Raw genomic sequence first — 27,134 nt, 5'->3', positions numbered from 1 at the left:
CCACGTGGGTTCCAGGGACTGAACTCAGATGGTCAGGTTCTAAGTGCCTTTACCCATTTCAATCTATTTTAAGAATAAATTAGCCTGTAATCTAGGCCTGGATGCATAAGGTAGGAAGAATGTATGAGTTTGAGGCTAGCCTAGGCTACATAGTAAGCTATAGATCATCTTGAGCTATAGAGTGAGACTGTCTCAAAGCTGGTGGTGGTACACACCTTTAATTCCAAAACTCAGGAGGCAGAGGCAGGCAGAGCTTGAGGACAGTCACGGTTACACACACAAGAAAAAAACCTATCTCAAAAACACAACACAACCAACAACAACAACAAAATCCAAACATGGTAGGTAGCTCATGCCAGTAATCCCAGAACTGAGGAGGCGGAGGTAGGAGGACTGCCCTGAATTTCAGAAAAACTTGAGCTACAGAAATCTTTTCTCAATAAAAAAGTGAAAAAAAAAAAGAACATAAAAAGTTACCAATCTAAACTAGTATCATTTTTCTTTCAATTGACTAGATGAAAGTGCTGGTTCCATCAAAAGGAAATGTTCTAAGATTTGGTACATTAGGAAGAAAACAGTGACGACCATAGGCCATGGCAGCACTGGTGAGGACATTCAGGCCCAGGGTAGTAGCGGTTCCAAGGGAAACATCACTAGGTGAGATGACACTTGAAAAAATTTAAAAAGTTTTTACTGCACTATATTACTCTAATCTGAAAAAGAACAATCACTGATAGCACCAGACTTTCTCTAATTTGGTAGGTAAAGGCAAATGGAAATAACACACAGTGCTAATAAGGAAAGTAAAGCTCCCCAAGGTTACCTACCTGTGTGGTGCTCTATAGAGAGAAAGGACAATGTTACTAGGCACCTTCTGACAATCGGCTCCTTGCCTAGAATCCAGAGAGCCCTGGCAATAACTGATCCTAGAGTGGCTGCAGATGCTATCTGATTCATGGTAGTAGCTGATTTTACCACAGTAAATCCATCATGAATACTTCAGAATCAGGAGCTTCCTGCTTTGAGAAAATAAAGCAAGTCTTCTGACATATTTCCAGTCTCCCAAAGTAAGTTGAATAGGAACATCAGGTAAGAAAAAACGCTCTCTGTAACCCAGAAGGCTCATTTAATTATGTTTACACAATTTTAAATAGGAAAGCAAAACTTACCTGTCAACTTCACTGCTGGTTGGCCGAGCTACCTTGGTTCCTGAAGACCCTAAAGTGTAACTTTCCTGTCCTATAGAACCATGGCCTGTGGTGTCAATCACCATGGCTGTGACTTCTTCTGCACTACTTCCATCTTCTCCAGAAGGCTGATTCTCGGGCCCAAGCCACTCTTCCAGATTTTCAGTTTTGATGTGCACTGCTCCAAGAACCCTAACTTCATCACCACTCCGCACCCCTTGGTCTGCTATTCCTGTTTCCACATACCACTGTCCTGCTCTGTTGATTCGAAGAATGGGCTCCCGGCTCTCTACATCAGAACTCTGCTCAATTATCTGAGGACTGGTGGACTCCTCAGGGGGACTGAGCTCTCTGATATCCAGCACAGCACTGACCTGTCCTCTCCAGTTTCCCTTTGTAGCATTATGTCGTGGGCTAAGTGAGCGGTTTAGAGGTGGTGTAACCCTGTGAGACTCTGGAGGTCTTTCTGGGTGCTTTGTCCTTGTTTGACTTAATTCTGCTTCAACCTCAGCCACATTAATTTTGAAATGAATGCCCTCTAGGATCTGTGTACATTTGTCTATAATATGCTGCATCTGCAGAAAACTAGCAGCTGTTAGGTAGCTGATAATATCTGCTAGTTGCAGGCATATCCGTCCTGTGTAACAGAAAGAAAGGAGCTGTTCAAAAACAGTAGGGTTCTTGATGACAGAAATGGACACAGTACTCATTTCATTCAAGGACATGTGATCCCGGAAATAAGGAGAGCTGGCAGCCAGAACTACTTTGTGAGCCCGAAAAGCTTGTCCTTGCACGTTGACCACGATATCACAGAGACGGCCTTGCATTCGCAGCTGGTTGAGATGGCTCAGAACTGAGTTGCTGAAGTCGGGGATCTCCAATTGTATGTTCCCACTTTTCTCCATGGTCATGCCTGGAAGTACAGGCAGACATTCAACCCTGCTGAGAGAGCAAACCATATTCTTAGCACCATCTTTATTCCCTTTGCGCTTTCTAGTTTAAACATCCCTAAAAATGTAAAATCTCCTGGCCAGAAGTGCCACGTACACATATATAATTTTAACACTGGTGCACTGAGGCAGGAGACTCTTGAGTCTTGGCTACATAAATAAAAACTTGTCTCAGAAGAAAAACTGGTACCTTCATGTATGAAGAGGTACCTTCCTCATGATGCTTGGATGCAGTAATAGAATTGCCAGCAGGTGTTTTGTTTTGTTAGAAACAAGGTCTCATTCTAAGGCAGCCCTCAAACTTGTGGTGACTCTCCTTATCCCAGGATTAGTGTGAGCTGCTAAGCCTGGCAAGAGGTGTTTTAGACTTCACAGTAAAACACAATCAAAACAACAACAAAAAGTGATTGCTAGACTGCCAAAAACATAAACTACAACCAGACTTTATTAATAATTATCTTTTTCTAGAGTAAATAAATTTTAAAATAAATGTAATTATATGCAGGTTGATTGTAATTTACATGTGGCACAGGCTGTTTAAGGGACTAATTTTCTAGGTGAATGGTCAGTATTATCACTTTTTTTTTTAAGACAGGGTTTCTCTATGTAGCTAGCCCTGGCTGTCCTGGAACCTGCTCTGCATATGGAACTCAAGAGACCTACGTGCCTCTGCCTCCCGAGTGCTGGGATTAAGACTGGCATTTATTTGAGACGGGCTATTCCTGGAAACTCACTATGTAGATAGATCAGGCTGCTCTCTAAATCAGAGATCTGACAGTCTCTGCTGAGATTAAAAAAGTGTGCCACCCCCATGCCAGGCTAGGCAAAAACTAGGTAATTCTTTATCCAACAAACTTGAGGTTGGAAATTCCAAAGTGTTAATAATACTTTAATTCAGGAAGTTGGTTTTCCACAGGTGACGAGAATAAAGCCTAAAATTTTACACTGACATACTGCAACTGCATCAAACGGTCTCAGTTGAGCGTAGCTCGGGGATATCACAATGATTTTGGCTCCCTGTGCATCCAATCTACCTCTAAATTTAGGAGACTACACAACACACCAGGAAGTGATCCTAACAGACTCACATTATCACCTCGCATTGACAACACACTTATTGAGTAAACAGGGAAGTGCAAACACCGCTTTCAAGAAGCAACTTTAGCCAATCTGACCTTTTTCCAAAGCGTTATTGTTTGTTTTGAAACTTTTAATCCATTAAGAGCCTCTGTCGATGCCATCACGAATTCAGATGTTTATTTTGGAGCCTACACCAGCGCCTTTTTGTTTGCTCTTTCCAGCAATTCCCCAGTGAGGAAGAAGCCCCTGGAGTAAAGTCTTTCTCTAGCGTCGGCCCTGGAGGGGCAAGAGCTGTAAAAGGGAGAATCGGGAAGGCTTGGGGTTGGCCAGTCAGGTACGGGAGCGGCTTCCGTGTGTGTCAGGGAGCACGGGGAAAGCGGGACCTGGCTAAGCGGGAAGATGGCACAGAACCCGGGAAAAGAGAGCAGGAGCGAGCGGAGGAGCAGGCGCTCAGGTGAGGCGCTGGAGGGGGAAGGGGGCGGCGCCCCGGGACCCGGTGCCGGGCCGCAGCGGTGGGGGTGTGTCTGGGTGTGTCGCCGCGGGGTCCTGAGGGAGGGGCTGGCGAGGGGGCGGGCCCGCGAGCTCAGCTGCCGCGAGCCTGGGAGTGGGGAAAAAGGTCGCCGAGTGCTGGCGGGGAGGTGGGGCCGGGCGGTCGAATGCCCCGGGAGCGGGCTGCAGCCGAGACGCGGGCGAGGAGCGTCCGGTGCAGGCTAACGGGGCGGGGGTACAGGGCCTGAGCCCAGGCAAGGAGCAGCACCTACCTCCGGGGGTGGAAATGGGCCGGAATGGGCCGGAACACCGTCCCGGAAGTGAAACCCCCCAACCCCCCCCTCGTCCGGAGCGGGCGGCGTGCCGGAAGGAAATCAGTCACCCTCACGCCGCCCCTCCCCCAGCGCTTTCCTGACGGGAGCCCCCTCCCCTCAACCCTGACTCCTCAGGGAGGCAGGGGCCGGCCTGACGTGATCGCGGGGACTCCGCCCTCAGGCCTTGTAGGGCGGGGCCGGCGGGAGGACTTGAGGGCGGGAAGGAGGTGGGGCTTAAGGAGGAGTCTGAGGGTCTGGGCGGGACTTCTGTGGACGCACGCTGCGGACGGCCTGCGTCGTGACGTCACGGAGAGCTTAAATACTGGACTCAGGCGCCATCTCGGTCTTTCGGAGCTCGGAGCTAACTTGCGTCAGGTGAGGTTTACGGTCTACATGGGTGGTGTCGGTACAGGCCTTGAATGTCTTGCGGTTGGAGCCACCGCAAATTTCGACGGGATTTCGCGGACAGTAATGCCCTTGTAAGGCCCTAAAGCTGAAGCTGAGGGGAACTTGGCTTTGCGTGCATGCGCGAACTAAAATGGTACTTATTCGTAGCATTTTTATTCTCGTGCTGTTTTACGGGAAGTTCAAGAAAACTTGGCATATGTGTTCTCGCTGTGATGAAGGTTATGTTGGTAGGGACAACTGACCTTGTTGATGAATACCAACAACTCTGATGGCGGACCATGCTGAGTCATATTGCGAGGCCTTTTGTAGTGACCATTTTTTCTGTTGTGCGGTTAAGGAACGCACTGAAATGCTACCTGATATTAAGGATCACCACAAGGTTAAAGGCTTTTGCGAAGAACCTGTTCAAAGTGGGATTTTGAGAGACTTCTAACAAAGCCCCTAGTGCAGTCTTAGGCAAGGCATGCGGTAGAAATTTGAGGAGATACTGAAAGATAGATTCCACAGCACCACTTAGAATAGTACGTGAGTTTTATCCTTTTGTGTAAAATTGTTGTAATTAAAAGCCGTCTAAATTAGCATGTCTTCTTTAGATATGCTGCCGTGGACCTCTCTGGGACCGTTGGCATCATACAGACAGGTAAGAAATAAAAGAGGGTGGATATCTTAAAACACTATCAACCCCAAGAGCCCATGATGGTATGAGAGTAGTGGACAGAAGGGATTTCTGAAAAACACTGTTCTGAGGCTTTAATTCAGAGAAAGGAAAGGGAAAACGCTGGAAAGAGGGGTTCTTACTGTTATCATCTTTTTTTCCAGTTCTTTGGCAAAGTTGGATGAAGAGTGAGGTGAGTACTGAATTGTGCCTGTGAGAATCCTTTCAGGGAACAGTGCCACAATGATGACATCATATTTGCTACTCTTGACAGTTGGATGACGATAGCCTTAAACCACCGAAATTTGTAACTGAGGCATACGGGGTAATAACAAAGGGGTTTCTAACAATCTTCAAAGATTTTACATTAGGCCATTTTCCTTATAGGAACTATGAAAGAAGCTGGATTAACCATGGGTGTGCACAGTAAGAAAATCTTTTTTTCTATGTGCCCTTGAAAGACATCTGTTAGCACAAAGGAAAGGTTGGCAAGTAAAGGGAGCTTACTGTGTAGGTGGGACTGACCTGGAACTACCCCCTAATTCGCAGATCTGCTTTTATATTAGTGCTAGGGTTAAAGTTGTAGACCTCAGCAAGTTCAATCCTCATTTTTAATTGTTCAGTTTCACATTGTCATTAGCTACTGTTAATGCTTCCAAAAGACTTGAGCTTTGTGCTGCCACCAACAGGCTGGCTTTCACCTTATTAGAGGTGCTGTGAAGACGATCCTTAGTGCTCCCTAGCTGTCCTTTGTGGGCGGACAGACAGTCCTGAAACTAGTTCTATAGACCAGGATGGCCTTGAACTCAGATCTGCCTGCCTACACCTCCTGAGTGCTGGAATTAAAGGCCTGTGTTACCACCATCTGAGCAGAAACTGGGAGGTTTCCCCCACCCCCCAAGCTAACAACCTATGCAGAGACAATTTTATGAAGTACTTGTAGAGCTACATGAAGCCAAGTAGGTCCTTGCTGTTGCCTAAAGCTGTCTGAAGAGGTTCGAGTTAGCTCAACATAGCTAGTTATTTATGCAACGTCAGAAAGGTGGGTGGAAAGCTCCATTTGGGGGGCTCTGGGCTTTACAAAGTTATATAGTAACTAATCAGCACCTGGAAGGAAGAAGCAAGATCGTCATGAGTTGAGGCCAGCCTAGCTTACAAAATGAGTTTCAGTATGAGCAGAGCTGTTAAACAGAAATCCTATTGTGTTCGTAGGTAGCAGGATAAATCAGATTCGCCACTTTGTGTCAGTTCTCTGATTATGCTGACCTAGATTTTTTTGCCTGTTTAGGTGATAGGGTGGAAGAACAAGATGAAATGGGAGAAGTTGGAGCAGATGAATGGGCAAACATGGCTTGGTATGTTCGCATATTTTAAGTGTTGCTTGCTATGTGCTAAGTGTCTCCTTTGTTAACTCAGCCTGCATGATGACAAGCAAATGCTGACTAACATGAAGGTCTTAATTAGCTCTATCTGATAATGGGCTTAGTTAGCATTTCACACGACAAATTCTGACTTTGACCATACTAAAATTTTTTTTCTTCATAGGAGACAGAATTGGACCAAGTTTTAAAGTAAGTGTTGGGAAACAGTGACTAGACTGATTTAAGGAGGCATGCAAAGATTATAGATCAGACATCCAACGTTTACTTTTCATGGGTGTTTGCTGTGCTCTAATCAGGGTTTCTGTAATGATGTTGATCAAATGTCTGACCTGAAAAAAACCTGTAGAAAACACATCTTAACACTGAAGAACCCTGGCACAAACAATTAAGGATAATTAAACAGTGCTTAACATATCTGTAAGAAGTTTTTCCTTTTAATTCTAGCTACTGGTTGCATGCTTTCATTTGGATGGCTTGCTTGGGTAAGAAGCTAGTTTCTTGACTCTTGTGCTAATGAGGGTTGTGTACAATATTTAGACAGTAAATTTTTGAGCATACGTGTGTTTCTTAACCAATACTATATGTTGCCTTAATTTTTGTAATCTCCAATTTGGTCTGTTAAAAGAATGTATTTTCTTAGGTATGAATGCTTTGCCACCTTACCAGAAGAGTGCATTGGAGAAGCAGCCCTTAAATTGACCTTTTAAATGAAGGTAAGGAATATTTTTTGTAGTCTATTTAGAAATACAACACCACTGTTAGTGATGTATAAAGTTAACAGATGGGAATCTCTCTGAACAAGATTGAAGACTGATTCTTAAGCTGAAACAGTACTGAGGAATTTGTTAAGTGTGCATTGTGAATGTCTTTTTATAAACAGTTGAATTTCTACAGGTGTCTTCTATGGCTTTCCCTTGACTGAAGGCACCAGAAAGCTCTGAAGGTAAGTGTCCTTGGCTCATGAAATGTACATGATAGCGATTTTTTTAGAATCAGCTATTCTAAATGAAGGCCGATACTGTGATGATAACATAGTTCAGCAGACATAACCTGATGAACAATCCTATGTCTTTCGCTCCTATCTGATGTATCTGGCTGTAATGTTATAAGGATTTTTTTGTGAAATTTACAGTATTAGTTCACAATAGAAGTTTTGTGATTGTGTAAGACTGAAGGGACAGTACATGGAACCTTGGCTTTGGCCTCAATCCCAGTCCATAAAAGCTGTTAAGGCTTTTTAATTGCCAGTGTAGTTTTCTAAGTATGGTGGCAAGGAAATTATCTGAGAGCTAATCTAGACACTTCAAACTCATTACCTACCTCAAAGAATAGTAAAATGGACTGAATGGCTGGCTCATTTATTTCTGGGCTAAAATTTTTTTCTTATCTCCAAACAGATCCTTCATTCTGAATTTTCAGGTAAGTAACCTTGGATTTTTATAGATTATAATTGCCTGTAACCAGTGATGCGATGATTCTGCCAAATGAGAAAAAGTGATATCACCTTTAAAACCGTTCCATTTTATTTCTGAGGTTACTGTAGTAATGTGTAATCTACAGGTAGTCTAAGCCGGAGGAATAATGTGTTCTGTTTTTTTTTTTTTGGGTAGGACTCTCATGGCAGAAATGGACAGATTGGCAGTTTCACCTCACTATTTAAAAGGTGAGAAATGAAGATGTTAACCATGAATCTACTACAGAATATGTGATGATCTCATAACTTGAACTCTCTTACTGATCACTTGATGACTGTAAGGATCTGATATTCTGTCTTAACAATTAACCATTTAAATGAAAATGTGGAGATGTGCCTAACAGCTATCTCTGTTTCAGGTGACTGGATGGAGACTCAGAAGATTATACATCAGGTTTTCCCATAAGTTAAATTCAAAAAGTTAATAAATGGAATTGGAATTAAATACATAGTGTGTTTTTTTTCTAACACAGGAACAAGTAGAGAAGACTGCTCAGACATGGGCTTATGTCTGTCTATACTTGTGTTCCTAAGCCTTTTTCAGGATGAGCTTTTAAAGCAAGCACAGAAAGTATGTCCTGTCATAATTTCAGTTAAAAAGTTTCCTAAACTATGGACCTTGATTAGGTCTTTGGTTTCATGTTGGCAGGTAGTGGTGCCTGCTTGAGTTGATAGCAATGAAAAGGTAGACATCTAGAAAAGATGCCTATTGAATAGGTGTGAGGACTGCAGGTAAACTATCACCAGTTATTGGAAGCATTTGGTCTGCACAGCTGGGAGTCTGAAACTAGAGGATTTCAGAATGCAGAAGTGAGAATCTGCATTTTACCCTCCTGGCCTATGGGTTCTTAGGAGTTGGAAAATGAAATGGGAAGGAATTGGGAGGAGGGGTAGACAGGTCCACTGGAATTGTGCCCATGAGATGGTCTGCTGTTGAGCTGGGAATAAGAAAGTTCCCATTTCCCTCCAGGAAATGGGACTCCATAAAGCAAAGAAGTCCTATCCACCAGAGATGGTGGTGGGGGCTGACCAGTGAGCTTTGCTAGGATTAATGATGTGCCCCATCACACTGGCCTCATGGAGAGCTGAACTACATTCCTTACTGATTAGCAACATCCCAGGTCAGCTCCAAAATTAGGTCCAGTCTCTCACCATGCATTTTAAGTGGACAAAATCCAAGTCTCCAAGGCAAGTACCCTTATCCAGGTTGCCATCTTGTTTGCCTGTGGTCTCTGGAAATGGAGTTGTGCAGATCAGGCTGGTCTCACAAGTGCTAAAATTTTTTGTATGCAGCGCTTTGTCGGCATACATGCCTGCATGCCAGAAGAGGGCCCCAGATGGCTGGCGATAGTGAGCCACTGTGGGTGCTGGAACTGTTAAACCTAAGCGATCTCCAGACCTTAAGGGCTTGGTGGTCCTTAAGTTTCTTACAGAACACAGTGTGACCTTTTCTATAGGGAAGTGCTGTATCCCAGTATTTTTAATTTATGGGAACAAAAAGACTCAACATCCTGAGCACTGTATAACGGGATGATGCTGGTGACTGAACAAAAAGTTGTGTTCTATACAAGTGCTTTGCCACTGAGCTGCTCTGGTTTGAAAAAGTCCCTAATAAACTCATTTGAATGCTTAGCAGGGAGTATCACTTAAAGATAAGGGTAAAGGTGTGGCCTTGTGCGTTTCCGGCCCTGCTTTACAGTATTCCAAGTCATTTCTACTCAACTGATTCTGGCAACATGGATTCTGTAAGATAGCCAAGACAAGTGTCATTAACATAAAAGTGACAAAGGCTAAGTATTCTATTGTGTCTACTCATTATACTGGTGTCTAAAAGGTCACCAAGCTCAATTTATATGGCTCCAGTTAAGCTAGGTGAATTTAAGACCTCTCCTCACATTTGGTAGTCTACAGAGGTAAATATTCTGACTGGCCTAAATAACCTATCTTGGGTTATGTGAAGCACACTAGAAAACATGACTTGCCGGGGTGGTGGTGGCATATAGAATTTGTGAGGCAGGCGTGAGTTTGAGGACAGCCTAAACTACAGAGCAAGTCCCAGGACAGATTTCAAAGCTATACAAACTCTCAAAGGAACAAAAACAAAAATTCCAGTAGGTTTTGTTTTTACAATTCTTCAGTTAAAACTTGCACAAAAGTCAATACCACAGAAAGTTCTAATGTTACTAAATAATTGGGTAGCTTCTGTTTCTTACGAAGCAATGATGACTGCTTCCACTTCGGAACTAAGACAAAACTTAAGAGCTCAAGTTTTTGGAAGGTGTGGCTGCTGCATTCTCCTCTTCTGAGTCTGCTGGCCATGTGACCTGGATGTGGTAGGGCTTCAGTTCTTCAGGAGGCACAGAATCTGGGGCATTGCTCATGAGGTCATATCCTCGGTAGGATTTGGGGAAGGCTATGACATCTCTGATGCTTGGGGCTCCAGTGACAATACACAGCAGTCTGTCTAGCCCTGTGATAGAAAATACAAAGTTAACAGACGAGAAATGCACAGAACTTAACGTTTGGGAAGAACTTGGTATTTTCTACTGCCCTTTTTGAAGATGAGGTTTTACTATGTAGCCCTGGCTGTCTTGGACTTGCCCTGTAGACCAGGCCGACCCTGAACTGAAAACAGAAATCTGCCTGCCCTTGCATCCACAGTGCTGGAATTTAAGGCATGTGCCACCAATGCCTGGCCCATTGTTCTTTCTTTAAAAGATGTAGAGAACTTTTTTTTTCTTAACCTGGCTTCATACATTCTAGATAAGTACTCTACCGCTGAGTTGTGAAAACCTCAGGTCTGTAAAGAACGTGCATTCATTTTTTTGTTTGTTTGTTTTGTTTTTGAGAAAGGATATCAATCTTTGCTGTAGGGGTGAGACAAGATTTCTTTGTCTAACAATCCTGACTTTCCTGGAACTCACACTCATTCTGTAGTCAGGCTGGCCTCGAACTCACAAATCTGATGCATCTGTCTTCTGCTGGGATTAAAGGTGTGTGCCACCACCACAAGATTTCACATACTCTAGACTGGCCTGAAGCTCTCATATTTTTACTATTTTTATTGTGTTGTCTGTGCACATGAATGCAGGCACCCACTGAGGCCAGAGGTGTCTGATCCCCGTTCCCCAACACTGGAATTATGGAATTGTGAGCTGTCTGATGTGGGTGTTGAAATTAAAATTCAGGCTGTATCTGGTGCACATAAGAAAGCAGACTGGCAGTATGCACAGACTCAAGGCCGACCGGGGTCCCAGTGGTGAGAGGGAAGTGGACATGAGCTCCCCTCACCCCTAAGAAACTAGCTCTAATCAATTTGAGCTTCCCATCCCTAACCAAGAAACTATCTCCAATCAACTTGTAAAGGAAACTTAGTCATCTCAAATTGAATCCCAGTGGGTATATTAACTGGCAGGCCCTATGCCCAGCAATAGATGGTAAACACAAAAGGAACCCAGTGATATTTTCATAGAATTTTTATAGACTTTTTCTCTCATTGCTCTGTTCAGGTATTCTTTATCTTTCTGGTCTTTTGTTTTTATATTATGGTTTTTTTTTTCTTTTTAAATATTTATTTATTTATTATGTATACAATATTCTGTCTACATGTATGTCTGCAGGCCAGAAGAGGGCACCAGACCTTATAGATGGTTGTGAGGCACCATGTGGTTGCTGGGAATTGAACTCAGGACCTTTGGAAGAGCAGGCAATGCTCCTAACCGCTGAGCCATCCCTCCAGCCCCTATATTATGGTTTCTGATTTTGTGTTTTTATGTTTGTTTGGTTTGTGTGTGTGTGTGTTTACTGATGTTTCTTTTTGTTTGCCTGTTCTCTCTTTCTCTGTGTGTGTGTGTGGCGGGGCGGGGGGGGGGGAGTGTTTTGAGACACTGCTTGGCCTGTTATGTTTCTAAAAAGAGGGAGGAAGAGGCCAGGTGGTAGTGCTGCAGCCCATCACTCAGGAGGCAGAGGCAGGTGGATCTCTCAGTCTGAAACTACCTGGTCTACATGGTGATTTTCAGGGCTACACAGAGAAACCAAAGAAAGAAAGAAAGGTAGGAGGAGATCTGGGAGGAGCTGGGGGACAGAAAGTTGTGATCAGAATATTTTTTTGTTTGTTTGTTTGTTTTGTTTTGTTTTTTCAAGGCAGGGTTTCTCTGTAGCTTTAAAGCTTATCCTGGAACTAGCTCTTGTAGACCAGGCTGGCCTTGAACTCACAGAGATCCGCCTGCCTCTGCCTCTCAAGTGCTGGGATTAAAGGTGTGCACCACCACCGCCAGGCTCAGAATATATTTATTGTATGAATTATTTCTCTTTTTAAAATTATCTTTTAAATGATATGTTTATATTTTATGTGCATTATTGTTCTGCCTGCATGTATATTTGTGTGAGGGCATCATTTCCCCTGGAGTTGGAGTTATAGACAGTTGTGAGCTGCCATGTGGGTACTGGGAATTGAACCCGGGTCTTCATCGCAGTCAAAAGAATGAAGCATGATGAACAATGCCTTGGGGAACTGTGTGAGAGACCAGGAAAAAAAGGCAGAGGCCCTTTCACCTCAGGTGCATTTTGTTCCCTGGATTGTTCTAAGATGTGATCTTGTGCCTCCTGTGACAAATACTGGCATTAAATTTTAAGGCATGTTTATTCTCGCTGGATATCAGAATATAGCTATAGACCCTAATCTGCTGAGAGGACATGCTGAGTACTATTCTCAGTGTACCCTGAATCTGGATATGGCTGCCTGCCTCGCTTTCATGCTTTTCCATATAATCTATCCTACGTGTCAGGCAACTGTGCTTAAACTGTGCTTTCTCTGTCCTGAGAAAGTTCTGGGAAAGGGCTGCTCTGTTAATAGTATGTGCTTACTGGTGTTTATTTACATGTTTTTCTGAACCCAAATAACCTTCCTTGGATCATTGCTTTATTTCATTAGTGTATTAAAGTACACTGAAACCAAAGAAAAATTGTCTACAGCATTAGACTGTTGTTTACCCATTCTTTAAGGACCTCAAATTCCAGGTCTCACAGACAGATTTGGATAGATCAACAAAAAGTTGACACTAGCCCCTAATTTTTTTCTCCAATTAAAAGGAAAAAAACTAAAACCAAAAAACAAATTCAAGTCCTCTTCAACAGTAGTAGGTGCTTTTTTGTTGTTGTGTTGTTTTTAAGGGGGTGTAGGGGAAGGGGAGATTGTCACACTGTAGCCTTTGTTGATCTGGAACTTGCTATGGTGACTAAGCTGGCTTTGAATTCACAGAAATCTTCCTGCCTCTGCCTCTCAACTCTCCCAGCTGTGTTTCTCCTCTCCTCTCCTCTCCTCTCCTCTCCTCTCCTCTCCTCTCCTCTCCTCCTCTGTGTGTGTGTGTGTGTGTGTGTGTGTGTGTGTGTGTGTGTATGTGTGTACGCGTGCGTGTGTGCACCACCACACCTAACAGTAAAATAAAAATGAAGTGTGTTCATATCTGCACAAAGCTCTGGGTTCAATCTCACCTCATAAATTACTGAACAGAATGAGACTCACATGGAACTCTTGGACTGATGTAGGTGTGTCTTTCTATGTGTTACTTTCATTGGTTAATAAAGAGACTACTTGATCTGATAGGTCAGAACATAGGTAGGCAGGGAAGACAGAACAGAATGCTGGGAGGAAGAAGGCACTGAGGCAGTCGCCATGACTTTCCTCTCCGAGACAGCCGCAGGTTAGAATGCTCCTGGTAAGCCACCACCTCGTGGTGCTACACAGATTATTAGAAATGGGTTAGATCAATATGTAAGAGTTAGCCAATAAGAGGCTACAGACAATGGGCCAAGCAGTGTTTAAAAGAATACAATTTGTGTGTTGTTATTTTGGGTGTAAAGCTAGCCATGGGGGAGTCAGGCGGGAGTGCAGCCCACCGTTCCTTCTACATTGGACTCAGCTCCTCCCAATTCCTTCCCTTTAAATTGGGAGTCTGAATTTGAGATGGTGCTATGGAATGGAATTTAGTGTACAAAATGACAAGTTGTTTACCTAAGGCAATTCCTCCATGAGGGGGTGCCCCATAGTCTAAAGCCTGGAGCAGATGAGAAAGCAATTTCACATCTTCCTGAAATGCAAAACACGTTTCATTTAAATATACTGAATGCAAGTCTTTTGTCACAGACTGAAATAAACAGTATGGGAAATGAAGTTCATTTTAAACATGACATGACTTAAATAACGCACTAGGAGATGTTAATATAAACACAACAACAAAACTTTAAGAGGGTTAAAGTTCAGTGTATTAGGACAAGTCCACTCCAGCACCCTGGAGAAGGCAGGATGACAATGAGTGCCAGCCTGGCCTGAGCAACAAGCCTCAACCCAAAAGACTACTAAGTCCACAGAAAGGCCTACCTGGCTTTTCCTCTAAATATTATCATTCACTGGGAATGACGCTTTAGGAGCTGGTCTCAAGAGCCATCCTTCAGTTCCTATACTACCCGAGACAGGGCTTTAGTAGCCCAAGCGGACTCAGATTTGCAACTCTACCTCAGCCTCTTGAAAGCAGATTTCAGGCTTGTGCCACCTCTGTGCTTTGTGACTTGGCCTAGCACCTGCCTCAGTTTTTCATCTTTAAAATGAGCATAATGAGGGCATCCACTCACAGAAATTATTGTGAATGTTAAATAACACATCAGTGAATATATGGTAGTGTTTTGTTTTATTTTGTTGTTGTTTTTCATTTTTTTTTAATTGATTTTTGTTGAGCTCTACATTTTTCTTTGCTCCCTTTCCTGCCTCTCCCCTCCCCTTCAACCCTCTCCCAAAGTCCCCTTATTTTGTTTTTAAGTCAGGGTTTTGCTATATAGCCCAGGATGGCCTGGAACTCAAGGCAGTCCTCTTATTTTAACCTCTAAGTGTTGGAATTAAATGCATGAGCCACCACATTTGGCAGTATATCATGTAGCCCCTGGCACATAGTAAGCATGGTGATTTGAAAGAAAATGACCTCATAGGCTCATAGGAGTTGGCACTATTGGGAGTTGTGGTCTTGTTGAAGTAGGTATGGCCTTGTGGAGGAAGTGTGTCACTGGGGGTGGGCTTTGAGGTCTCAGATGCTCAAACCACACCTGTTGTGGCTGTCTTTTCCTGCTGCTTGCTAATCCAGACATAGAACTCTCAGGTCTTTCTCCAGCACCATGTCTGCTACATGCAACCATGCTTCCTGCCATGGTGACAATGGATTAAACCTCTGAAACTGTAAGCCAGCCCCAATTAAATATTTTCCTTTACAAGAGTTGCCATGGCTGTGATGTCTCTTCACAGCAATAGAAACCCTAACAGTAAGCATTAATAAGCAAATAATATTATCATTTGCTTGTCTCAGTTCCTACATATAAAAGCTGACATTTTGTATCTATCAACTCTCCTTTTTAAACAAATGTTTCATAAAACAAATACATGATCAAAAGAAAGGCAAGGTTAGAAGGCATTTGTTACCTTTAATAATGTTGCCAGGATGTACCTCTGTAGCTGTGCATCATGAATTCGGATAGAACCACCTCCTATCTCACTGCCATTTAAAACCAAGTCATAGTGTTGGCCACGAACCTACAAGATTCACAGGATTTCCATGTTAGAGAAAATTCCCGACTTTCAATTCTACAGGACCATGACATTGTACTTAAACACAATTTATTAACAGTAGGCTCAGTTTTCCCTTGGTTCTCCTGAGTGAATCTTGAAGTCCTTTGTGTCTATTTAGATATTTCCTTTTTATTTGGAAGAACAAAATAAAAGATCAATACCTTTTCAGGCTCAGTATAGAGGAGATGAATGTCACTAGGGTTAGGAGCAGTGAATGGGTGGTGGGCTGACTCCAGCTCTGTGGGACTCTCTTCCTTAGTAACGAAGAGTGGGAAGTCCACCACCCAAAGGAAAGAAAACAGTGCTGGGTCACGGAGTACCACTCCTCTCATTTCCAAAAGGTCTGCACACTGCAGTCGTAACTTTCCCAACAAAGAGCACTGTAAACAAAAGACATAAACATTAAGTTAGTTTTAGTCAGAGTGGGCATTGGATAGACACAACCTAAATTTGGAAGGCCAGACTCTAGTAACAGACTGACCAATTACTAGATGAGACACATTTTCTCAGGGGACAAAGATGATAAGCACACATGGCCAGCAGCCTGAACTGACTGTGTGAGCAGCTCATACCAGTGACCAGGAACACAGGCTCCAGAGCCTCACAGACCAAGCTCTGAGCCTGTTTGTCTACTTTGCATCTCATTATAAGTAAATGGGGATAAAATAACTACTCCAACACTGAAGTGTTGAGGTGAGGTAGGGTACTGCTTTATTTTCCAGGTTGGCCTTGAACTACTGAACTCAAAACTGGTTCAACCCCAAGAAGCTGGGACCACAGGTGCATGGATAAGATTTGTAGAGTTAAGTGAAACAAGGTACGTAAGATACAGAACTCAATAGAGTATGGGGGTCAGTTTCATTCATTCTAATTATTATTTTAGTTCCTGAAGGGATATGGTAAGGATTTGATGAATATGCACTTAATAGTCAGAAATGTTGGCTATGATTAGAGGTGACATGAGTTAGATGTTGATGTAAGGCTGAATTCTGAAGGTTGGGAGGCAACTCGGTAAAATGCCTGTCAGGAAAACATGAGCGCCAGCTGGATCCCCAGTACCCATGTAAAAGGCAGTTATCTGTGACAGCAGCAATTGTGGGGCAGAGATGTGGGATGTCCTTCTGTATATGTATTGCTCTTACTGGTTAATGAATAAAGTTGCTTTTGCCTATGGCAGGGCAGAATATAGCCAGGCTGAAAGAGATACATATATAGAGAGTAGGCAGAGTTAAGGAGACACCATGTAGCTGCCGAAGGAGACAGACATTGGAACCTGACTGGTAGGCCACACCCTCACGATGACACATTGATGAACAGAAATGGGATAAATTAAGGTGTAAGATATAGCAAGGAATATGCCTAAGCTATTGGCCAAACTATTAATATAGTTTCTGTGTGATTACTCAGGTCTGGGAGGCCAGCAAATGAACAAGCAGCCTTCAATTACAGAGACAAGTGGATTCCTGGAACTTACTGAGCAGCTAGTCTAGCTGATCAGAACTCCAGGTTCAGTTCAGTAAGAAACACTGTCTCAGAACATTAAGGAAGAGATTGAGGAAGAATACTCAGTATTAACCTCTGGCCTTCACACAGGCACTCATGTGTGTATACATTCACATACCACACATTTATCACATACACACAAAATGTGAATTTGGGAAATAGTAATGATTTAGATTTGATTTATCCACTTTCTAGCTGTGTTATGATAAGAAAATCATTCACCTCAATATCTCTATGTGGTCTCAGATATGTGGCCTAGGTGGCTTTTCTTCCTGCCAAGGTCTCCTGAATGCTGGTGTGAGCTAGCATGCCCAGTTCTACAAGTTTTAATATTCATGTGGGTTTTTTTTTTTGGTAATGTTTTGTATATTTTACAAGGCTTTTCTAATTACATCCACTCTCCTATCTATTTCATGACAAAAAGTGGTTTGTTGGTACATGGCTGCACTCAGCACCTGTGACTGAAAACCAGTCCCGCCTTGACCATAGCAGTTATCAGCCAGCAGCTCCCCCTCCAGTGGACTGAACTGCCCCTCCACAGTTTTAGGAATACATACAGTGTGTACAAAAGTTTGTAATTACCAATTCCTTTCTTTTACAAACCTTCAAAATATTTTTTCATAGTTGTATTGACTTCATCGTAAGAGCCAGATCTGATTGTATAATGCCAATCAAGTTGATAACTGATAAAGACTCCAGTTTTAAAGTTTTCATTGTGTGTAAGAGAGAGATTGGGAGAGTCGGGGATGGAGACAGGAAGACTGACAGAGAGGAGACTTTCGGGAAGTCAGTTCTCTCTTACCTTGTGGGTTCCCAGGGACTGAACTCAGGCCATTAGATTTGGCAGCATGTGCCTTTACCCACACAACCACCTTACTGCCCCAAAATTCCAGTTGGCTTGCTTGTTTAGTTTTGCTTTATTGAGACAGGATCTCACTATGTAGTATAGGATGGTCTCCTGCGCTCCATACCACAGAATGGCTCTAGTTTTTATATAATGTATTATAAAGTAGTGAAATACATTTACTAACAAGTTATGCAGAGCAGCCCTGCTTTATGAAACTAACAGTCCACTTTAAATACGTAAACAAACGGGAAGAGGCAGCCTTTTGCACACACCCATGTGCTGAGACAATTTTGCTTACTGCTTTCTCATGTTCCCCAGCAGTCAGGAGCACCATGTCTTCCTCTTGGATCTCCATCAGTCTGGTTAATTCCAATCTTTCCTCCTCCATTATGAATTTAGCAAATGGTGAACTCCAGTTCCTCTTGGCATTCAGAAATACAGGCAGGACTTCCTTGGTAAAGAAAACAGTTTATTATCTATCTATCTATCTATCTATCTATCTATCTATCTATCTATCTATCTATCTATCTATCTATCTATCTATCTTTTTGTTTTTGTTTTTTGTTTGTTTGTTTATTTGTTTTTTGGTTTTTTGAGATAGGATTTCCCTGGAACTAGCTCTTGTAGACCAGGCTGGCTTCAAACTCAGAGATCTGCCTGCCTCTGCCTCCTGCTGGGATTAAAGGTGTGTACCATCACTGCCCGGCTATTGTTAATTTTCGAAAGTGAGATAGATTTGTTTTCTCACAGAACAAAGACTTCTTGTTCTAAGCAGAAGACAACTTATATGATACTGTGTCTTTTCTATCATGAACCCCTTCAAAGTGATACACAATAAACAATTTAAAAATTAGGCCTGAGGTGTAGGCCTGGAAGCCCAGCTACTCAAGAGAATCCAACAGGAGGCCTGCCTGAGCTACAGAGTGAGTCAAGGCCAGCCTAGGCAACTTAGTGAGACTCTGCCTTAAAAAAAAGGAAAAATCAAAGGACAGCAGAGGATATAATTGATCTTAGAGCGCTTGCCTACTTGAGAGAGGCCCTAGAAGTGTCTGTGATTTTTTTCCCTTTCCCTTTTGGCGGACTGCAAGTGAATGGAATAAAGAGTGACTGAGTAGGGGCCGGTAAGACAACTCAAGTGTGTGACCTCGACATGTATCCCCACCCCATCATGTACACACACATATACATACAACAATAAGAAGTAAATACATTTTTAACAAATGTAGTAACAGTCCCACCAAGTAGAGAATGACTTGGTCTCCCATGTGTTGGGATCATAAACATGTGCCACTACATTTCGCTTGTCTTTGTTTGCAATAGGGTCTTGCTACCTAGTCCAGGCTGGTCTGGAACTCACAGTGGTTGTGCTTTAACTTCCTGAATAGGGGGTACAGATGTGTGCCACTATGCCCAGTCTAAAAGAATATCTCTATAGAGAAAAAGAGAAAGAAAGGATGGTTCCTTGATTTTTTATGAATAGTTTTTTCAGTCTTTTAATTTTGGAAATCCCTTTCTTCCTTTCTTTCTTCTTGAACTAATGACTGAACCTAGAGCCTTGTATTGCTAAGCAAGCACTCCCTACAAGTACCACCCCAGGCAGTCTCAGTCTCTTTAAAAGTTTGAGACAGGGTCTCAGTATGTTACCCTGGAGGCCTTAACTCACTAGATAGCTCAGATATGCCTTGGACTTATGACCTTCCTGCCTCAGCATCCTGTCCTCGTGTTTCCTTTTTATTAAGAAGGGATATCAACCTCTTTGAGCTTGAGCTACAAGGCAAGCGAGGTAAGCAGTCCACTTAAAAAGAAATTTGAGAGGTGGGTGTTATGGTGCACACTTATAACCCAATACTCGATGAAAACTTGATGATCAAGAGTTCAAGGAAGCCTTGGCTACATAAAATCCTGCCTTAAAAGAGCAAAATAACAAAAACCAAAAGGAATTTTAATATTAATTTCTTTGTACCACAACTTATTTAAGCATCCCTGTATGTTGACTCTGTTCTTGTTATAAATGATACTGTGGTGAGCATAAAATCTCACTATATCTAGGATACTTCATCTAAAATATATCACAGAGAACTTCTGACACTAAGAGCATGACTCTTCATTTTATTTTCTGGGTTTTGTTTTGTGAGACAGAATCTGAAGTAAACCAAGCTGCCCTTGAACTCCTACCTACACATAAGTACTGAGACTACAAGAGTAAGCTATCATGCCCAGCTGCCAGGACTCTGGTTCCAAAATGGCCAAGGCAATTTACATGTCTAGTGATGTAAGAATTTTCTGCTCCTGCTCTTCATTTTAGTAAGATTATCCCCTAAGCCCAGAACATAAAAATATGTTGGTCAAAGGTGTACTCATAATTTAAAAAATGAACACAGGGAGAAGAACCAATAAAGCTTCCCACCCTAGTCATGCCACTGTCAAACCTTGACCACCAAGGAACTATTAATTTATTTAACTTCTAAAAAATAATCTATTTATATATATTTTATGTACATTGATGTTTTGCCTGCTGCCTGCATGTCTGTGTGAGGGTGTTAGATCCTCTGAAACAGAAGTTATAGATAGTTGTGAGCTGCCATGTGGGTGCTGGGAATTGAACTGAGGTCCTCTGGAAGAGCAATCAGTGATCTTAACTACTGAGCCATCTCTCCAGTCCCATTTATTTAAATTTTAAAACTGGATTAAAATACTTTTGTGTATGTTAAAAGAATATGGCTTAACTTTCAGTATGATAGTAAATTCAATTGTTGGCTGGAGAGATGGCTCAGCAGTTAAGAGCAATGGCTGCTCTTCCAAAGGACCCGGGTTCAATTCCTAGCACCCACCTGGCAGTTCACAACTATTTGTAACTCCTGTTCTGTGGGATTTGACACCCTCACAGAAAAACACATGCAAACAAAATACCAATGTACATAAGATACAAATTATAAAAAAATTCAATTGTCTAAATTGAAGTCTTTCAGTAAAAATAGATGCATAATAAAAACATGATCTGAAATAATGACTCTCAAACCTAGGAGCTCAGCAGTGAAGGGCACCAGTTGCTCTTGCAGAGGATCTGGGTTCAGTTTCCAGGACCCACATGATGGCTCACAATTATCTCTAACTCCCGTTCTAGGGGATTCAGAGGCCTTTGTGGGTCCACAGGTAGCAGACATGCACTTGGTGCACATACATATATGCAGGCAAAAATACTCACACACATAACAAAAATAAATCTAAAAATGCAAAACCAAACCAAAACTAGAGCCTGCAATTGTTAGTAGAACAGATTCTCACAGAACGCTGCCCTTACCTGACTGAAATGGTGAGTTGCAAAGTCTCTAATGAACTCAATGTCTTGCTTTCTCAAGTACTTCTGATGAAAGAAAATCAAAGTAAATCCTTCAATATGAACAGGTTCACAATGTCAAATAAGAATATAAGCACATTTGTTCATGTCTTTCCATTACGAGTGGGAATTAATAAAAATTTTAATCTCTTCTTCAAAATGACATACGTTTTAAGGCTTGCTGCAACTTTCATGGGATCTCAATGGAGACTGCTGTGACTATCCCCAGCAGACTGTCATGCAATGTGCAGGACAAACAAAGGTGAGTTCTACAACTATCTGATCAAGAGGATCCAGATTTTGATGATTTCTGGTTCCATTAAATATATATGTTTTCTAAATTATCTGATTTTTTTTTCTTTGTACAGGGTCTCTATATAGCTCAGGCTATCAAGTGTTTATGTACCAACATTGAATATATTCTCTTTCAAAATATATATTCTAGAGAAAACATAGAATTGTGCTTCACTTACTGCTCCTTCAGGAACACAGATCGCTTTAACAGTTCCTTGGGGCTTAGCCAGTGCATCTTGAAGAAATCTGATCTCTGTGTTTCTGAACACATCACTGATATCCACAATCTATAAAACAGATAAAAATAGATAAACAAAGCCATTTTCACCGCAAAATATTTTACAAATAATGTTTTTTTCTTCTTTATATTTTCATATGTATTTGGGTGTGTGTGTATGTGTATATGTACATACAGTTGTACTGTTGCATATATAGAGGCACATGTATGTGCACGTACATATAGAGGCTGGAGGTTGTCAGGAATCATCCTCAATTGTATCTTTTGAGACAGGGTCTCTCAACCAAATCCAGAGCTCCTGATACAGCTAATCTTGCTAGTCCGTTTGTTCTGTCTCCACTCTTAGGTGCTGGAATTACAGGCAGGGCCCATGACTATCTAGCATTTGGATCTGAACTCAGGTCTTTACATTTGTGTATCAAGCATTTAACCACTGAACCAACCATTTCTCTATTTCATATATATATCTTACACACACACACACACACACACACACACACACATTTTTTTTTCTTTTTTTCCTCTCTTTTCCCCCTGAGACAGGGTTCCCCTGTGTTGCTTTGGAACCTGTCCTGACACTCGCTCTGTAGACCAGACTGGCCTCAAACTCACAGAGATCCACTTGCTTCTGCCTCCCGAGTGCTGGAATTAAAGATGTACACCACCACCGGCGTAATGTAAGGCACTACATGAGCAAGCGTCTTAACCTTACTCTTTCTGTTGTTGTTTTTGGATTTTCTCCCTGCAGTTCTGTTCTCCCCCCCCGCCCCCCCCCCCCCACCAAAAAAAAAAAAAACCAACAACAAACCAGGGTTTCTCTGTGTAGCCCTGACTGTCCTCAAAGTCAGAGACCCACCTGCCTCTGCCTCCTGAGCGCTGGGACTGAAAGCACACACCACCACCTTAATTTTGCTCTAACTGCATATGATGGTGCATACTTGTAACCCCATCACCTGTGAGGCTGAGGCACAAGAATCTCAAGTTTGGAGTTATTAGCTTCAGCTACATAGCAAGCTTCAGGGACCCTCATCTTAAACCACACACACACACACACACACACACACACACACACACACACACACACACACGTCTTGCTTTTGCAAAGGTAACTTGAAAGAATAAGTAGCGCAACACTAGCATGCCATTATTCTTTTTGTTATAGTTTGTTAACAACAGAGGTAACAATATAATGGGACATTAAAAATTTTATCCAAAAATGTAACACTCATAAATTTATTCAAAATGTTTGAAAAGATGGCTGAACTACTTGGGGGGTGGTCCTGGAAACATGAAGAAAGTACCTTCATCCCAAAGCGAGTATCTGGCTTATCAATTCCGTAGGTGGCTAGTGCCTCAGCGAAAGTCATGGAAGGAAAAGGAATCTCCACAGGATCTTTATCATCAGGCCAGGAATACTTCAGCAAACCCTCAATTAAACGCTGAATGCCAGTTTGGTCTACAAAAGACATCTCTATGTCAATCTGAAACCAAAATAACATGGAAACTAACATGAATAGTCACAATATATATTTCTTGGCTTTACGTTACCATATAAATAACTGCCCAGAAAAAATACATAGGTAAGGGTATAAATATTATACTTTAGTTTTATGACTGCTATTTCATAACATACACCAACTTGTTTAGTTCCCACGGCTAGCTCATGGCTGAGTCTCAGAGAAGCTAAGTAAATTGCTTCCATACTGCAATCAGTAAGTAGCCAGGCTACATCTGATCCTGGTCTTTATTATTCCAAACTTGTGATTTGTGCATTTAATCACACTGATTAATGTGATCTTAACAAAACCAAATAAGGGTTCTGATAAATCTGTAGATTAGATAAATGTCAGCATATAGAATTATTTGCTTTAAAGGTAGCATTGCCCCCCTTTTAATATTTTTTTAAAGATTTATTTATTAATTATGTATACAGCATTATACTTGCATGTGTCCCTGCAGGCCAGAAGAGGGCACCAAATCTCATTACAGATGGTTGTGAGCCACCATGTGGTTGCTGGGAATTGAACTCAGAACCTCTGGAAGAACAGTCAGTGCTCTTAACCTCCGAGCCATCTCTCCAGCCCCCCCCCTTTAATATTTTATATGTATGTGTGTTTTGCCTGTATGTGCACATACATACTTGGTGCTCATGAAGGCCAGAAGAGGGCATCTGATTCCCTGGAACTGGAGTTACAGACAGTTGTGAGCCATGTAGGTGCTGGGAATTGAACCCAGGTCCTGAGAGACCAGCCAGTGCTGCTAACCGCTGAGCCATCTCTCAGCCTCAACTCTGTCCTGTTTTTGGTGGAATATTAATTCTCCTTTTTAACTTTATTTTTGTTGTTGTTTGTTTGGTTTTTGAGACAAGTTTTCTATATGTAGCCCTGGCTTTGAAGATCATGCTGACTTCAAACTCAGATATCCATCTGCCTCTGCCTCAGGAGTGCTGGGATTAAAGGTGTGCACCATCATGCCTGGGTTAACTTTTTTTATTTATTATTCTGTTTGTGAATGTATAATGCAGATGTAGGCACAGGTGTGCCATAGCACACATATGGAGGTCAAAAGACAACTCTGGAATCAGTTCTCTCCTTCTACCTTATGTGGGTCTGGGGCACAAACTCAAGCTGTTTGGCTTGCACTTTTTTTTTTCTTTTTTTTTTTTGGTTTTTAGAGACAGGGTTTCTCTGTAGCTTTGGAGCCTGTCCTGGAACTAGCTCTTGTAGACCAGGCTGGCCTTGAACTCACAGAGCTCCGCCTGCCTCTGCCTCCCTGAGTGCTGGGATTAAAGGTGTACGCTACCAACACCCAGCTCAGGCTTTACCTGCTGAGCCACCTCACTGGTCCCTGGAGTACTAATTTTTGATGGATAAGATTTGTTTTAAGGACTTTATCATATCGCAAACATTAAACCACTAGGAATATCTAGCATGCCTTAGTTGATGACCGCACTCCTTATGAAAAGGATGAAAAGGATGAATGAAATAGATTAAAACTACTTTGAGATTCCGTCTCTCCCCTGGCAGAATGTCAAAAAAATCAATCGAGATGGAGGGATGGTTTGTCCAATGGGTAAGAGCACTTTCTGCTCTTGCAGTGTATCTATCAGTTTCTAGCAACAGCATGACAGACAACCATCTGTAACTCCAGTTCCAGGGTCTCCCATGAGAACCAGGCATGCACATGGAGGCAAAATATTCACACATGTAAAATAAAATCTTGCTGGGCATGGTGGGGCACCCTTTCATGTCAGAACTCAGGAGACAGAGGCAGGCAGATCTTTATGAATACGAGGCCAACTTATTCTACTTAGGGAGTTCAAGGCCAGTCAAAGCAACACAGAGAGACCTAGAACTTGTCTTAACTGTGCTATGCTATGCCTGGAAAAAAAGTATTAAAAAAATCTATAAAAAAGATCACAAATGACAATAGATGCTGGGCAGAAATTGGGGAAATATGGAGCCCTTATTCACTGCTGGTGAGAGTATAAACTGGTGCAGCCTTTATGGAAATTAGTATGTAAGTTTTCGAATAACTAAAACCAACTACTACATGATCTGGTTTCCCACTCTTGGTTATATACTCAAAAGCTCTAAGACTTAGCACAGAGATACTTGCACATCTGTGTTTATTGCTGTAGCACTCATAATAACTAAGGACCAGAAACAGCCACGATACCCATTAACGGATGAATGGATGAGGAAATTGTGTTTTATATACATATACAACGAAGTTTTATTGAGCCATAAAGAGCAATAAACTCATGACATTTGCAGGAAAATGAAATTGGAAATTATGTTCGATGAAGTATCCCAGGTGCAGAGAAACAAGTACCCCATGCTTTCTCTTATACGGTAGAGTCTAGATTTTAATTGTTACAATATGTGCATATATGTGTGCAGGTATAGGTCATGAAACTATAAAAGGAACTATAAGAGTGGAAAGAAGGGATCTTAAGGGAGAGCAATAATAAGCAGGTAGGATGCACGTGATATAAAAGAAGGAGGCGGATGGCAGGGGAGGCAGAACAGTGGGGACGGAGCGGACTAGAGAGGAATGAAGGCAAGAGGACCAACAAAAATGAAGTGTGTATGAAAATAAAACATGAGACCCATTACGTTTTATGTTAATTTTTAAAAACTCATAAAATTACTGTCCCAGTATTGAAAATCCTTAGTTGTAGCAAACATGAATTTGTAAGAGCAAGTGTATATAACTGAGTACCTGAGTAAACTCCGGCTGTCTATCTGGTCTTGAACCTTCATCTCGGTAACACCGGGCAACCTGAAAATATCTGTAATTGAAAACTAGAGTTAAGGGCTGGAGAGATGGCTCAGAGGTTAGGAGCACTGGCTGCTCTTCCAGAGGTTCTGAATTCAATTCCCAGTAACCACATGGTGGTTCACAACCATCTGTAATAAGATCTGATGCCTTCTGGTGTGCAGGCACACGTAGGCAGAACACTGTATACATAATAAATAATCTAGAAAACAAAACAAAACAACAAAAAAGAAAACTAGAGCTAACCTAGCTTTGATTTCTCTCTCTCTCTCTCTTTCTTTCTTTTTTTTCCCCCGAGACAGGGTTTCTCTGTAGCTTTGGAGCCTGTCCTGGAACTAGCTCTTGTAGACCAAACTGGACTCGAACTCACAAAGATCCACCTGCCTCTGCCTCCCAAGTGCTGGGACTAAAGGCGTGCACCACCACCGCCCAGCTAGAAATTAGATTCAGAGGTAACGGTAACTAGAGGATGTGGGTATCGATCCCACTACCTCTCGCATGCTAAGCGAGCGCTCTACCATTTGAGCTAATCCCCCAATCTAGCTTTTATTTCAAATGACCCAAATAATTTTCCCCAAGGTTTTGGCAATTCAGGCTATGAAACATATTAATACTGCTCCTTAAAAGAAACTTTAGTTTTTCATTTTATTTGTGGTGCTACAGCTCAAACTCAGGCCCTTGCACATGCTGGGCAAGCATTCTACTATTGAAGTTGTATTCCAGTCTCAGGAGCTTTATTTTATGATGCTCAAGTCTAATGAGATACATAGCTGACCTATGAGAGACTAGTACTTTATAGATTTATTTCAAAATATAACACCTTTGGATGCTCATATATTAGGTGGGCATTCAAACCGGTGCATGTCTCTTTACATATGCACTTCTACTTTTACAAGCTGAAATACTGCTTTATCAATGCATGGAGTCTTCCTGTGCTATGCCATTCCAACTCTCACCTTCACCTTCAGAGATGAAGCTTTGTCTCAGCAGGTCTAACACACAAGGCTTTCTTAATTTCTCTTTAAAATTATTTTTAAAAATTGAAATTAAATTATGTGCATGTGTGCATGTCTATGTGGGGGC

General features: G+C 42.0%; 3 protein-coding genes and 10 non-coding genes across 20 annotated transcripts in view; 10 read left to right on the top strand and 3 right to left on the bottom strand.

Annotated features, from left to right (window-relative positions):
- The window catches only part of Zbtb37 (zinc finger and BTB domain containing 37), a 30,104-nt gene extending 26,010 nt beyond the window's left edge, over positions 1–4,094 (bottom strand). The window contains exons 1-3 of one of the 3 annotated variants that reach the window (XM_048421370.3): positions 3,979–4,094; positions 3,313–3,508; positions 1,170–2,129 (exon numbers count right to left, since the gene is read on the bottom strand). In XM_048421370.3, coding sequence (XP_048277327.2) covers positions 1,170–2,098 — 929 coding nt within the window. In that variant the 5' untranslated portion in view covers positions 2,099–2,129; positions 3,313–3,508; positions 3,979–4,094. The remainder of the gene's footprint in view (positions 1–1,169; positions 2,130–3,312; positions 3,509–3,978) is intronic. The other 2 variants (XM_048421369.3, XM_085688025.2) reach the window with 2 other exon arrangements.
- Positions 3,917–8,384, top strand: LOC125391785 (uncharacterized). Of its 4 annotated transcripts, XM_085688468.2 has the most exons (12): positions 3,988–4,395; positions 5,022–5,068; positions 5,248–5,276; positions 5,471–5,509; positions 6,372–6,438; positions 6,629–6,654; positions 6,910–6,947; positions 7,106–7,178; positions 7,360–7,408; positions 7,863–7,884; positions 8,076–8,128; positions 8,299–8,384. In XM_085688468.2, exons 1-3 carry the CDS (start codon positions 4,003–4,005, stop codon positions 5,273–5,275), a joined length of 468 nt encoding a protein of 155 aa, XP_085544594.2. In that variant the 5' UTR covers positions 3,988–4,002; the 3' UTR covers position 5,276; positions 5,471–5,509; positions 6,372–6,438; positions 6,629–6,654; positions 6,910–6,947; positions 7,106–7,178; positions 7,360–7,408; positions 7,863–7,884; positions 8,076–8,128; positions 8,299–8,384. The 4 variants fall into 4 exon arrangements, with proteins under 4 accessions (XP_087762485.1, XP_087762484.1, XP_085544594.2 ...); XM_087906358.1 differs by lacking the exon at positions 5,471–5,509 and having other exon boundaries at positions 3,923–4,395; XM_087906357.1 differs by lacking the exon at positions 6,910–6,947.
- On the top strand, positions 4,627–4,706 carry LOC125391993 (small nucleolar RNA SNORD74). The gene has a single exon (XR_007229354.2). It is a non-coding gene; the product is annotated as a small nucleolar RNA SNORD74 (small nucleolar RNA).
- LOC125392004 (small nucleolar RNA SNORD75) lies at positions 5,117–5,178 on the top strand. Its single transcript, XR_007229365.1, has one exon. It is a non-coding gene; the product is annotated as a small nucleolar RNA SNORD75 (small nucleolar RNA).
- Positions 5,320–5,402, top strand: LOC125391986 (small nucleolar RNA SNORD24). The gene has a single exon (XR_007229347.1). It is a non-coding gene; the product is annotated as a small nucleolar RNA SNORD24 (small nucleolar RNA).
- Positions 6,500–6,558, top strand: LOC125391994 (small nucleolar RNA SNORD44). The gene has a single exon (XR_007229355.1). It is a non-coding gene; the product is annotated as a small nucleolar RNA SNORD44 (small nucleolar RNA).
- On the top strand, positions 6,767–6,835 carry LOC125392002 (small nucleolar RNA SNORD78). The gene has a single exon (XR_007229363.3). It is a non-coding gene; the product is annotated as a small nucleolar RNA SNORD78 (small nucleolar RNA).
- On the top strand, positions 7,219–7,298 carry LOC125391990 (small nucleolar RNA SNORD79). The gene has a single exon (XR_007229351.2). It is a non-coding gene; the product is annotated as a small nucleolar RNA SNORD79 (small nucleolar RNA).
- LOC125391995 (small nucleolar RNA snR60/Z15/Z230/Z193/J17) lies at positions 7,478–7,559 on the top strand. Its single transcript, XR_007229356.1, has one exon. It is a non-coding gene; the product is annotated as a small nucleolar RNA snR60/Z15/Z230/Z193/J17 (small nucleolar RNA).
- Positions 7,924–8,001, top strand: LOC125391992 (small nucleolar RNA SNORD47). The gene has a single exon (XR_007229353.1). It is a non-coding gene; the product is annotated as a small nucleolar RNA SNORD47 (small nucleolar RNA).
- LOC125391989 (small nucleolar RNA SNORD81) lies at positions 8,163–8,235 on the top strand. The gene has a single exon (XR_007229350.2). It is a non-coding gene; the product is annotated as a small nucleolar RNA SNORD81 (small nucleolar RNA).
- A 1,661-nt stretch (positions 8,385–10,045) lies between the features above and the next one.
- The window catches only part of Dars2 (aspartyl-tRNA synthetase 2, mitochondrial), a 31,458-nt gene continuing 14,369 nt past the window's right edge, over positions 10,046–27,134 (bottom strand). For 2 of the 3 annotated variants that reach the window (XM_085688022.2, XM_048421361.3), the window contains 9 exons: positions 25,995–26,064; positions 23,072–23,251; positions 21,712–21,819; positions 21,203–21,265; positions 18,200–18,352; positions 15,713–15,931; positions 15,405–15,515; positions 13,953–14,028; positions 10,046–10,409 (listed from right to left, as the gene is read on the bottom strand). In XM_085688022.2, coding sequence (XP_085544148.2) covers positions 10,195–10,409; positions 13,953–14,028; positions 15,405–15,515; positions 15,713–15,931; positions 18,200–18,352; positions 21,203–21,265; positions 21,712–21,819; positions 23,072–23,251; positions 25,995–26,064 — 1,195 coding nt within the window. In that variant the 3' untranslated portion in view covers positions 10,046–10,194. The remainder of the gene's footprint in view (positions 10,410–13,952; positions 14,029–15,404; positions 15,516–15,712; positions 15,932–18,199; positions 18,353–21,202; positions 21,266–21,711; positions 21,820–23,071; positions 23,252–25,994; positions 26,065–27,134) is intronic. The other variant, XM_048421364.3, reaches the window with a different exon arrangement.
- Positions 26,515–26,587, bottom strand: Trnaa-agc (transfer RNA alanine (anticodon AGC)). Its single transcript has one exon. It is a non-coding gene; the product is annotated as a tRNA-Ala (tRNA).

Source organism: Myodes glareolus, chromosome 5 (genome assembly GCF_982192425.1).
Source record: "Myodes glareolus chromosome 5, mMyoGla1.1, whole genome shotgun sequence".
Taxonomy (NCBI): domain Eukaryota; kingdom Metazoa; phylum Chordata; class Mammalia; order Rodentia; family Cricetidae; genus Myodes; species Myodes glareolus.
This window is presented reverse-complemented; position numbering and strand designations above follow the sequence as displayed.

What these genes read in the sequence shown, in the direction of transcription:
- LOC125391785 (XM_087906359.1), top strand. Translation starts at nt 4,003, where the DNA reads ATGGGCCGGAACACCGTCCCGGAAGTGAAACCCCCCAACCCCCCCCTC. An exon ending in TCGGAGCTAACTTGCGTCAG is followed by an intron (nt 4,396 to 5,021) that starts GTGAGGTTTACG and finishes TGTCTTCTTTAG; the next exon opens with ATATGCTGCCGTGGACCTCT. An exon ending in CGTTGGCATCATACAGACAG is followed by an intron (nt 5,069 to 5,247) that starts GTAAGAAATAAA and finishes CTTTTTTTCCAG; the next exon opens with TTCTTTGGCAAAGTTGGATG.